This window comes from Protomyctophum bolini (assembly GCF_963924005.1).
Source record: "Protomyctophum bolini genome assembly, chromosome: 15".
NCBI classification, from domain to species: domain Eukaryota; kingdom Metazoa; phylum Chordata; class Actinopteri; order Myctophiformes; family Myctophidae; genus Protomyctophum; species Protomyctophum bolini.
In genome coordinates, this window is record NC_137876.1 from 34702117 (window position 1) to 34715452 (window position 13336).

General features: G+C 43.1%; 1 protein-coding gene across 1 annotated transcript; it reads left to right on the forward strand.

Annotated features, from left to right (window-relative positions):
- Nucleotides 1-12056: 12056 nt before the first annotated feature.
- diras1b (DIRAS family, GTP-binding RAS-like 1b) lies at nucleotides 12057-12955 on the forward strand (the record flags this gene model as incomplete). The annotated part of the gene is made up of 2 exons (XM_080783126.1): nucleotides 12057-12365; nucleotides 12668-12955. 2 exons carry the CDS (start codon nucleotides 12057-12059, stop codon nucleotides 12953-12955), a joined length of 597 nt encoding a protein of 198 aa, XP_080639252.1.
- Nucleotides 12956-13336: the final 381 nt, after the last annotated feature.

Consider the following 13336-nt stretch of genomic DNA (forward strand, 5'->3'; position numbering starts at 1 on the left):
TATAGGCTAAATGTTGCCCTTCCTTGACGTGTTCATCAGGCAAATCCACAGGCGGGGTTGTGGTTAAAAGACCGACGAAATCCATGGAAATGAAAAGTGCTTAGGTTACATTTTTATTTCATTTGACCAGCCTTGTAGAATACTGTATAAATACTTTGTGTGATTTCATTTGACCAGCCTTGTAGAATACTGTGTGATTTCTTCCTGAGATCATTTTGCTTCCACTGTTCTTTCACATATGGCGTCTCAAATCCAATTTCTGTTCGAGGCCTAAAGCAGGCTACCTGTGATGTAACATTACACCATAGTCCTATGATAACATAATTATATAAACAAAACATATAATATTGTTGTAGGCTATAGGCTATAACCTATAGGCCTACATTACGTCTGTTGATATAGGCTATAGGACTACGAGATTGGTTTTAATTATGTCCTGTTATTCTCAAAATAGATTACAGCCTAGCCTTGATGTAAAATTCGGTATCCATTTTGGTAGACGTAGATTCGAGAGACGAATTCGCCTCTATAGCCTATAGTATAAACAATCCTACAGCTGCATTGACGCAGAGAAATAGTGAATTAATAATTTAAAAAAGACATGTCGATAGAGCGGAAATAGCCTGCTGCTTACACTGCCATTCGACGCCTAACAGTATGAAGTGATGGAAAATCAAGTGTAGGACAGACTCAGAGGGAGAGGACATAGCACCTCCCACCTCCTATTGGTATCAAGGGGCTTCGACGAGAGAGAGAGAGAGAGAGAGAGAGAGAGAGAGAGAGAGAGAGAGTCTGCTGTGGTGGTGGAAATCGGACGACATGAGCTCTACATGAATCGTGCAAAATGCTCTAAGACGCTTCCGGCGTTTGTCTTTCAACCGTCTCTTCCGAAGACAAGCCTATAAAGCAAACTTATTCTTCACGGTCAGGTATGGAGATGCTTTTCATCCACATCTAGAGATGTCGTTAGATGTTGGCATTCGCTAGCGTAACGGCTCACTGCCTTCTGCCACTGCTGGCTGTTGTGCGCAGGCGAATCCCGGTATGGCCAATATGGGAAAACGATTCGCTCCGATTCTAAATCCGTTGCGTTGGGAATAAGCCTAGTTGTCCTTTTTATTTGTGTTCGATTATCTTCGATATCCTTGTCTTAATCGTGATGAATCATATATGTGTTTTACAGATTGCGCGGTACAGTCATACTGTATATGGGCAGTCAGCGGGAGAGAGAGAAAATATATGAGGGTGTAGCGATTATCATATTGCTTTGTGAGGGGTGTGTGTGTGTGTGTGTGTGTGGGGGGGGGGGGGGGGGGGGGGGTCGCTGCGACTGTGAAATGATGGCACCACAATGAGATGGCGATCCTCTGGTATTTATGAATGAAACAGGCGTTAATGGCGTTGCGCACCTTCTGCAGAGGGACACGTCTGCCACCCCTTGACTTGAGGCAATGCTGTACGTCAACATGAGACTGTACACCATAATGACGCCAGTATGACGCATAGACCCATACTTCTGTGGAAAATCTCATGGTTAATCCCCCCATAGCCTATATCCTCTATAGTCTACACATCCTTCCATCTGGATGTGTCTGCCCTCTTCTATGCTCATTGCGTATTGTTTATTGTGGCTGCAGTTCAGTTAGAATGGCACAAAGCCACGCAATGTGTGAACTGTGTGAGACTTTTGCATGTAAGGTAATGCAATTTGTGTGTGTGTGTGTGTGTGTGTGTGTGTGTGTGTGTGTGTGTGTGTGTGTGCGTGTGTGCGTGTGTGTGTGTGTGTGTGTGTGTGTGTGTGTGTGTGTGTGTGTGTGCGCGGTGTGCATTTGAAATCTGCATGGGTGCGTGTGCTTCCACCAACTGCACAGTAAAATCCTCAGTATTAATTTAACCCTGAGCATATGTACAACTACAGTGTAACCAAATGAACCCTTACATGTCAATTTGGTTACATTTGTACAATCTATGGAGTTACGCTAAATTAAATGGATAAAATAACACTGGGGATTTTACTGAATGTGTGTGGTTTTGGGCTCGAGAAAAGCAGTGGCAGGAGAGCTGAGGAGAGGAGAGATGCATGACAGTAATTCCAGTGATTAAGCTTTGAAGTGCGTTGCCGAGAGTAGTAAAGAGAGATGGACTGATGCCAGCATGTGTGTGGTGGTGGAGGGGGTATGACTGGATCTGTCTGGATCTGTCTGTCTGTCTGTCTGTCTGTCTGTCTGTCTGTCTGTCTGTCTGTCTGTCTGTCTGTCTGTCTGTCTGTCTGTCTGTCTGTCGGTCGGTCGGTCGTCTGTCTGTCTGTCTGTCTGTCTGTCTGTCGGTCGGTCTACACCACTAAGGTGTAGAAGACACAAATGGAGTCTATTTATAGCAGGGCAGATGAATATGTTTATAATGTTGATAGTCGTGATAGTTGCCAAATTGGTGATGTCAGTGATGATAGTGGTGGTGATGAAAACCTTGTGGTAGCAGTAGTGGTGAGGTTGATGATGATGATGATGATGATGATGATGATAAGTCATTCACTGACAATGATATTCAACTGCATTTATAAAGAGGTCCAAACCAGAGGAACTAGTTTCTGCCATAACAAGGTCACAGCAGCCAGGTGCTGAAATAGAAGTGTGAATTTCACGGGGGGGGGGGGGGGGGGGTTGTCTGAATAATCTGAATGTAAGGTTTAGTTATATATAATCTGAATGTAAGGTTTAGTTATATATAATCTGAATGTATAAGGTTTAGTTATATATAATATGAATGTAAGGTTTAGTTATATAATCTGAATGTAAGGTTTAGTTATATATAATCTGAATGTAAGGTTTAGTTATATATAATCTGAATGTAAGGTTTAGTTAATAGTTATCCACTGGAACATCAGCCAAGCCACACAGAACGTAGGGCTCACCGACCCAACTTATATTAGGCACTCTGAGCAATTGTTCGTCTGGCTCTCCACAGGGCTAACAACGCTTTAATGGACTAACACTGTGATGAAATGAGATGACAAGTACCAAGGAGTCATTTCTGCTATAATCTTTATATAAACTATTACCGTTGACCTTCAGCATAACAGTATTCTTTGACCACAAGCATCAAAAACACTGTAATAGAATATGAACCAACCTCCCATTCGTTAAATGGACACATTTAAAAAAAAATACAAATAGAACAGTGTGGCCTCCCTGTCCAATCTTTGGCCATCATTAGCAGGTTATACTAGGTGTGCAGTTCATGAATTAAGCAAATCACAATGAAGGAATCAGTGGCAAAGTCCCATTATAGATCTGGATGGTGTGGTGTGAGGTGTTAACATGGTCAGATGGAAATTGTGATCTTTATAAATACCTTTTTACATGCGTAGATTATCAACTATAATACAACTCAGCACGTGCTGTTTCTGTTTTGTGACGTGCATGTAGTTAAGTGGCGCCGCATGAGTCGATGAGTGCTGTGATTTGCTTGCTTTATATGTGCAAGTGCAAATATGAGTGGATAATTGGACATAAATAGCCTGGAATCCAGACCGATTCATTACGTTCGGTGGATAAGATATATTTTTTCTCACTTTGCTATTCAGTCTGGCCAGGGTCCTATTTGACTCATATTTCAAAACATCACCAATAATTACATAGGCAAGTAGTTTTACATTGGAAAACACTGGTCCCGCCTCCCCCCACAGGCCAATCAGAAGCCCCTTGGAAATAGGAGGCTGGCCAGACTGAGAAGCAATGTAAGGAGAAAAGAAAACAGAACGTGGAATGAGTCTGGACTCCAGGCTAAGGTTACATACTGTACATCCTTTTCCAGATAATTTTCTTCCTATTTGTTTCAGTGCAATATTTAAAAATACCAACACATCTCAAAATGGCTTGACTGCAGATGGATCTTGATAACTCTGAATGATGCCATATGTTGGTTGGGGAATTCCCCTGTTGTCCCTGCTCTAACCATCTGTGTGCTTCTCAGACCTGGATTAAATAGTATTACAAAGAATACATGCCCGGTTTGAAAGCAATGAAACAATGAATGCATTCCAAAAATGCACACTTTGTCACCATCTGTCACTGCAGGTAGGCTTTGATATTTGAGAGGAGTTAAAATAGTGCTTCTGCCAGGTCCGCGCCCATATTTTATAAGATCATTAAAGTATTGATTCAATGTCATTCTGAAAACATAAAAATGTAGAGTGACTATTGAAGCTATTTGAATGTTCTACTGGCAAAAGTAATCCTAATCATATCTCATTCTCAACCTGTTCAAACATTGGAAATCCTGTTTTCATTTTCATCAGAGAGGCGTGGTCTTGGCCTTTCTATGCAAGTGCCTCTCTCTAGCAGGGCCTTATGGAGAGGCCAGACGGAGCAACCTAGGGGTTCTATAGATCAAACTAATACTCCTCTGTTTTTCACTCTCCAAGACTGATTGGAGGGACACTCACTCATCTATCTAAATGACAGCTTCAGTTTCGGTTCCTTGGTGACGCATTGTGTTGGCTTTGATTATGATTAGAGAGGTTGATTTCTCTGTTGGAGGTATACATCATATCATAGACTGCAGACAGTGTTTTTTCACGATCAGGGAGGAACAAGCATGTACACATTACAAACATCTTGAACCTGCCTTTCGCCATGCAGTCTTCTACCTTCGACCTTAGTATAGTCTCACTTCCAAGTAAAGTCCATTTTCCCAAGTTTGAAACTTGAAAAGGAGATCTTTCAGACAGACACAGTCAATGTCCTATAGTCCCACTATACACTGTGCCTGGGTGGATTACTGCATACAGAATCAGAAAGTCATCTTTATTGTCACGTCACAATATTATAGGTGTATAAGAGATCTCGGCATTGCAGAAGAGTTTGAACAGGTAGAGCAATAATTTATAGATTATGTATGCTTTGAGGCATCACTGTTGACTAACTTGGACTTCAGAGGCTTTTGTTTCTAATGAAGTGTACACAGTAGAATCCTCAGAGTTAACTCAAAACTTTTACTCAAAATATTGTACAAATTTAACTAAAGTAACTAAGTTAATTTACTTGAGTACTGTACTTTTGTAAAAACAATTTGTGTGTCTGTACTTTACTTAAGTATTTGTATTTCTGTCACAATGAGTCGCGATGAGACACAGCTTGTAGATCAGCTATCAACACAATGTGTCAATAAAAAGAAAACCTATTGTCATTTGTACTTGAATACAGTACTATAAAAGCATCTAAAGTATTATAAAAGCATCTACTTTTGAATGCTTCTTTGAAAGTGAGTACTCCAGTAGGCTACTTGAGTTCAATTGCAAATTTAACTAATAAAGCAACTTTCACTGCAGTTGAGTAGGCCTAATATTTGACCAGGAATATCCTGGCTCGGCTTAATGTGCAGACTTTAGGGGCTGCAAACCAGGGCACCAAGCTCGGGGGTGCACCAAACGCCTGCCCCAAAAGAATAAAAGACAGGAGTATTACAAGTCAGAGCGCCAAAATACTGTTTGGGGGATGCCGAAATGGCAATAAATCAGTGCCGGACCGCGTCGACAGCATCCATGCACATCTACTACACTTTGACTCAAGTACTGGAGTTGAGTAGGTTGTCCACCACTGGTGACTGTACAGCGATTGTAGTTCAAGGGTTGTACACAAACCATCAAAGTGTTTGTAGGTGCATTAGGGGTTGCATGTAGTGTCTTAGGGAGACTGCTGGTAACTTAAGTCCTGGGAATTGGGTCAATGCAGAGCAGTCCAGAAGCACAGGGGAGGTTAAGCTCAATGATTAGCCACTAAGCCAAGACCACAGTACTGCAATCTCTTGCACATTCTGGAGGACACATGCACACACATTCACAAATGAAGCATAAACACGCATACTTGTAAGTGTTTATGTATACAGTTTTATGTACACGTACACACACACAAACACAAACACACATGAATGCACGCACGCACGCACGCACGCACGCACGCACGCACACACACACACACACACACACACACACACACACACACACACACACACACACACACACACACACACACACACACACACACACAAACTGTGTAGAATGTAGATAATGAAGGAAAGATGACAGATAGTTGTTGTGCATGGAGGTGAGGTAAGAAAACCTAGGAGGGCTTATAAGAGACTGTTTACATTATTATACAAGTTTAATATTAAAAGTATGAGAAAATAAAAAAGTTTGAAATAGTTATCTCCCTTCCTCTCCTCCTCCTCTCTGCTCTCTTTTCCTCTTCTCTGCAAGTCTCAGTTTCTCTCCTCTTCTCTGCAGGGGGATCTGTGGATTATTCCTGCCTATGGTTTTAATAATTTATTATTAATGTTTACTTTTTTAAGGCTTTCATGCCTTTATTGATATAGTTACAGTGAAGACGGGCAGGAAAGAGGGAGGAAGAGAAGGGGAGAGACATGCAGAAAAGGTTGTCATGAACAGGACTCGAACATGCAACCCGCTGTCAGGCCAGAGCCTATATGTGGCATGCGCCTGGACCACTAGGCCAGTGGGCGCCTGCCTTTGGTATTTATTAAGGTGCAAACACAGTAACAATATGTGATTGAGTCAAAACTCAAACTAATATAAACTTATTGCAAATATACTAAAGCCTGGATTTAATATATTCTCTTTATCCCTCAATTTATCTCTAAACTGAGATTAATGTTATGCACACGTGCGTACGCACGCACGCACAATTTTCACCCCCTGTCTGAAATAACATCTGCCAGTCACTGCCAACAAGGACAGAGCTTGACTTATACTTTACTGTGTGTGTGTGTGTGTGTGTGTGTGTGTGTGTGTGTGTGTGTGTGTGTGTGTGTGTGTGTGTGTGTGTGTGTGTGTGTGTGTGTGTGTGTGTGTGTGTGTGTGTGTGCGTGCGTGCGTGCGTGCGTGCATATGCTATAGCTGGAGTGTCTGTCAGTCAGCGAGTGCCTTGGCCTCGGGAGACATGCATGGCCATTGAGCCTTTTATATTTGTGAGTCACAGAAATCTCCAGAATAAACCCTGAACATTCTCCCAGCTGAAAAAAGTCATTATTATTTCATGGAACAGGTTCACAGCACTATGGAACATTCATATATTTCCAGAATCCTGTGCCTGATTAAAAACAGCTCTGCAAGACTCCCAGGGCCTGCTTTGTGGGTGTCTGTTTGAGCATGCTCTTGATCCATTGAATGGCGTTGTATTTGATGTTGGTTAATGCGCCTCCTTTGTGCCACCGCTTAAGTGGCTCTCTTGAGGGAAATGATGTGCATAAATTCGGCAAAAGGTGACATTTCTTTGCTTGCTCTATAGACAAATGAGTGAAGGAAGTGGGTATTTCAGGAGAGGAGAGGAGAGGAGAGGAGAGGATGCTTGATCTATGCCAAAACTATCTCCTAATGGAGTTTGGCTGGCCTGCCACAGATGCGTTTATAGTGTGCCATTAATTCATTAAGGACATGCAGTCCTCCCATTTAAAATTGAGAGGAGAGGAGAGGAGAGGAGAGGAGAGGAGAGGAGAGGAGAGGAGAGGAGACAAAGTCATTAATCTCTGTGACTTGGTGTCAAGGACGAATAGTGTTGGGGTGTTCGCGTGCACGTGTGCGTGCACGTGTGTGTGTGTGTGTGTGTGTGTGTGTGTGTGTGTGTGTGTGTGCGTGCATGTTTGCATGTGTTTAAGTGTGGGCATGCATACTGCCCATGCACTTGCTCACACCTGCATACTGTGTGTGCAGCACCGGGATTTCGGTGATGCATGGTAGAGAGAGACGTAGGAGGAATAGGTCGGGTAGGAGGGAGAGGGGAGCTAATTTTAGTCCAGGTGGGAAGTGGGAGGGGGTATTGGATGGGCAGGACTCACTGTCACTGCATTGAAGTACAAAAAACACAACAGAATCACTGACTGACTGACTGACTGACTGACTGACTGACTGACTGACTGACTGACTCACTCACTCACTGACTGACTGACTGACTGACTGACTGACTGACTGACTGACTGACTGACTGACTGACTGACTGACTGACTGACTGACTATTCCCAGACAGTCTGGGCCATCGATCAAAACCACAGCACTCTTAGTTTATTGATTAAACAGCATGGAGACCTGGGAAGAAACTGGGGAGTAACAGCAAGGGACAAGAGACTGCAGGCTGAGTGAATATAGGTTCAGAGAGAGCCAAAACGATAAGTAGGCCAGCAAAATACACAGATTGAACGCGGGAGAGAGAGATGCAGCAGGGAGGATAGAAAGAGAAAATCGTATTACAAAGTAGTCAGGGACAGACAGAGGACATGGACAGAGTGAATATGCACACATGCATGTACGCATGCGCTCAACGCACGCACGCACGCACGCATGCGCTCAACGCACGCACGCACGCAAGCACGCACGCACACACACACACACACACACACACACACACACACACACACACACACACACACACACACACACACACACACACACACACACACACACACACACACACACACATCCATGACCTGATATTGTGCAGAGCCATGCAGAGGTCATTCTGTCTAGTATATTTAGCCTTTAGTTTGATCTCATACTGTAGCTCAGACTAAAGCCCATGATGCTGGACATTTTCAGCCAGTGTAAAGCAGTGACCAGCAGTATTGTCTCATCTGTACATCTTTGGTGTTCTGGCCTACACTTGTTTTACCCCATCTGATAATGTCAAATATCCATCCTTTACATAGCAATAGCTTATGGCTATTTAAACCAAGGAATCTTGACGAGACAGAACATGATAAGTTTGATATATTTCATATGATGGTGTTACCTTATCTACAAGCTCCCAACAATTCACAGATGCAACGCATTATAGATCAGAGCAAGTCGGAGGTTGTATAGATCTGTTTATTTGGAAGGGGCAGCACATACAGTATTAATGACACCTACATACTGTGTGTGCGTGCAAACATTAAATGCCATTGATGGCCATTGTCATTGTACGAAATCCCCTCACTCTCTAGCTGAGAGTGGGGTGGAGTGGGAGCTGATCACCTCATAACTCCTCTAGTGGTGGGTGGGGCCCTATACTAATTACTAGTTAGGCACACCTGCGGCTGGCCTATATAGGCCCAGGTGGTAACCTCACAAACATTTTGCCCTCTATCAGAGAAGTACTGTGGGAACCCTGACAATTGTGCCACAAGTTGATGCATTATGTACATTTAAAAGCATCATTCCATGTCATCCTCAATAAATATATACCATGTGAAACCACAAGCCAGTCTGGTCCTGGTGCTCTAATAGGCACACTGGTGTAAGGGTGATATACAACCAGCAAATACCCTTCTTACAACCATACAATTCTTTCAGTCATAGTGTAAACACAAACATTAAAAGCCATTGATGGCCATTACGTCATAGTGTAAACACAAACATTAAAAGCTGGACATGGAATGAGCTGATGTATGATGATGTACAATGATAAGAGTGCCCCTCATTTCACACGGGTGTGATTTTTAGGTCAACATGCAGGTCAGTTACTTTTCAGATTCAGATTATTACAAAACATAATTGTATATTCAAAATTTAGAAGTGTTTTATGCATTGGCTGTTTATTACAAGCACGTCACATTAATTTGTGACGCTTTGTGAGCTTGTATCTGTTCTTTTTGAAAGATTGCCTGTAGGCTATAGCACAGGATTCTTTACACCCAGATCCTTTGGCTTCTGCTACTAGTTACTTTGGACCACTCTCAAACTACACAGGTTAGATCTCTCAGTTTTAATCGAACACCACTACAGCCTTGAGTATTGGTTACAGACAGATAACCAGTCAATCCTTACTTGGGTTGCATATTTCATGGTGATTCGTTGTGAATCTTGTTGTAGATCCAAAGTGTTGAAAAATAATAATTACTTTTACTTTGGTGCATTCATTGTACTAGCCCTTACCCGTTGTACTGCGCCCTGGGTGTGTTTTCGCTTTTTTAATTCACTAATAAATTCACTATTAATTTATAGTTAGTTAAATTGGAAATTACGCCCTCCATATTATTATGGTCAATGCCTGTGTGAAAAGTGGGAGTGATTGGTGCAGGCAGTGAGGAGCTACGGCAGTCACAGTGACACACAGACACACATTCAGACAGACAGACAGACATTGATTGAATTATAGTATGATTTTAATGCCAATATGTTTGTACTTTTACTCATTGAATTCAGGCCTTTTACTTGTAACAGGGTATTTAATGTGGTACTTGCTAAGCAAAACATCTTAGTACTTCTTCCACCACTGCACACAACAGCAGCCTCCATCAAACTATGGCCAGAAAGGACTGAGACATGCACATTCATTTAGTTTCATGACAGATATTAAATCTCCCTTAGATGTGACCCAGAATCGTTGCTGAACATAGGCAATAAAACTCACTGAAATCACATTAATTTTGAACTTCTTGACTGACATTATCTAGAATCTGGCAATGCAATTACAGGGCACTGTGCCAACGATAGTGGGCGCGAGTGTGACAGAAATCCACTTATTCCATCTAGTGCTGCTGTTGATTTACCTTTTCATTACAGTTTGTACTTAGAGAGTGCCACATGATCACAGTTGAAGTATAGTATCTTATTATGGACTGTAAAGGACCATGTAATGGGGTTAGAGGACACTTGGAAATTGCACATGCAAACACAAACACATAATCAGTGTTATATTATATGAGTGACAGTGTTACATACAGTACATGTATTATGTTATGTACTGTATGTGTGTAGGACATATTGAGTTCCACAGTCTTGCCCTTTTGCTTACTCAGCCTTATCTCTGATTGAGCTACACTGTTGTTTAATGGTCTGATACTTGGTTACATTAGAATGTTGTTTTAAATAATATGCTTATTTTTCTCCACTAGATTCACGTGCGTGCGTGCGTGCGACAAAACTATTGTCAGCACTCAGCAGTACTGATGAAAAATGGTGCAGAATGAATGAGGACTAATGCAATAGCTATTAGCTACCACTGTATGCCTGGGGGAAGCATCATCAACGCTCCACACGTCCCAAACTCTTCTCCCTTCTGGCTCCAAAACTGTGGAATGCACTTCCCATTGCAGTCAGAACTGCAGCATCACTCCCAATCGTCCGGCGTAGTCTGGAAACCCACCTTTTCATACTCCATCATGGCCCATAGCACTTACCCTACCCCCTTAGATAGCATTTCTGTAGACTTAGATAGCATTTGATACAGACTTATAGCATGTTATGTAGACAGCATAAGTGCATTGTATGTAGTCATAGCACGTCATAGTACATATGTATAGCATAGTAGTATAGATGTATAGTTTCATTATATAGATATTCCACTGTTACTTTCTTAGCTTACGCATGTTTCATGATAAATGTTTTTATGTGATGTATTCCCATGCCTTTTTGTTCTTGCTTAATGTAAGTCGCTCTGGATTAAGAGCGTCTGCTAAATGCCTAAATTGTAAATTGTAATGCTATGAGCTGCTAGTTCTTATACAGTCCATATTTATTTGAAATGCTGCAACCTGTGAGAAGACTAAAGTCTAATTAATATGTTTTGCGGGAGCTTTGTCGCTTTGTTGCTTGCCAAATATATTTTTTCTTTAACACGGCTGTTTTTATGATACACGGACGCACGCACGCACGCACGCACGCACGCACGCAGCGAACACACACACACACACACACACACACACACACACACACACACACACACACACACACACACACACACACACACTACTATACGATGATGTATATAGATAGGTCTGTGCCGCATAGTTAATATATAATTAAACGTGGAGACGTTTTCGGGGTTGAAACTGAGACACTGTGGTTGTACTGTTGCTCTATAATTGATAATTGATTGGGGGCAGATGCCCTATCAGGTCATTTGTGCCCTGTCTCATAAGGCTGATTAAAACCAATAGTATTACTGTGAATGTGCAGTATGCCCCCCCCCCCCCCCCTCCCACGGTTAGCTCATTCTCCCGTTCCTCTGCTATCTCTCTCCCCTCCATAGGTGCAGTAATTCTGTCTTCAGCCTGAAGGGGGCAGAATGCCGGAGCAGAGTAACGACTATCGCGTTGTGGTGTTTGGAGCGGGCGGGGTGGGGAAGAGTTCCCTGGTGCTGCGCTTCGTGAAGGGCACGTTCAGGGACACCTACATCCCCACCGTGGAGGACACCTACCGCCAGGTGATCAGCTGTGACAAGAGCGTGTGCACGCTGCAGATCACGGACACCACAGGGAGCCACCAGTTCCCGGCCATGCAGCGCCTGTCCATCTCCAAAGGCCACGCCTTCATCCTGGTCTACTCCATCACTAGCAAACAGTCCCTGGAGGAGCTCAAACCCATCTACCAACAGGTGAGACATTGATGGAACTCAGGTTTTTCACTATAGGGCCTTGTTTAGCCCCACGACTTAAAGGGACAGTTCATCCCCCAAATTACCTTTTTTCTATAGTCACCGTCCCCATGGAGACTTGAATTCATGGAATTCCTTTTTTGTTTTTGTCACATTCCTAAGCCAATAAAGTCTCCTTTGTGTCTCCACACAATCTTATAGAGGGAGGGCTAATTTACACGTGTTAGACAATGTTAGACACTGCTCCAGTGAGTGTCTTAACATTGTTACTTTCTGCCCTATTGTCCTTCCCCTCTGTGTAGGTCCTAGCCATAAAGGGCAACGTGGAGGCCATTCCCATCATGCTGGTGGGCAACAAGAGCGATGAGACCCAGCGGGAGGTGGAGACCAAGGACGGCGAGGCCCAGGCCAACCAGTGGAAGTGTGCTTTCATGGAGACATCCGCCAAGACCAACCACAACGTGACAGAGCTCTTCCAGGAGCTCCTCAACCTGGACAAGAAGAGGAACATGAGCCTCAACATTGACGGCAAGCGCTCAGGGAAGCAGTCCCGTGCAGAGAGACTGAAGGGTAAATGCAGTGTGATGTAGAGTGGGACTGAGGAGGAGGAGGAGGAGGAGGAGGAGGAGGAGATGATGGAGGAGGAGGAGGAGGAGGAGAGACCGGAGGTGGCACGAGGAAGGGAGGAGTGGATTCGAGGAATTGTGGAAGAGAATGACGGGAGTTGAAGGGGTTTTATTTGCTTTGATTGGCTGTAAACGCATGGCTCCCATAATAAAATCTCCAGAGCTGTTTGGCACCACCATGAAGAATATATATACAAATCACAATGAACCTACAGGAGCAGTCTCTGTCACTGAAACATATGAGTCAGTGTGTAATCCTGTGGGATCTGGGTGTTTAACTTCGAACTCTACATCTTTGTGAATACTACTGAATGAGAAAGAGAGAAGGAGGAATGCATTGCAGAA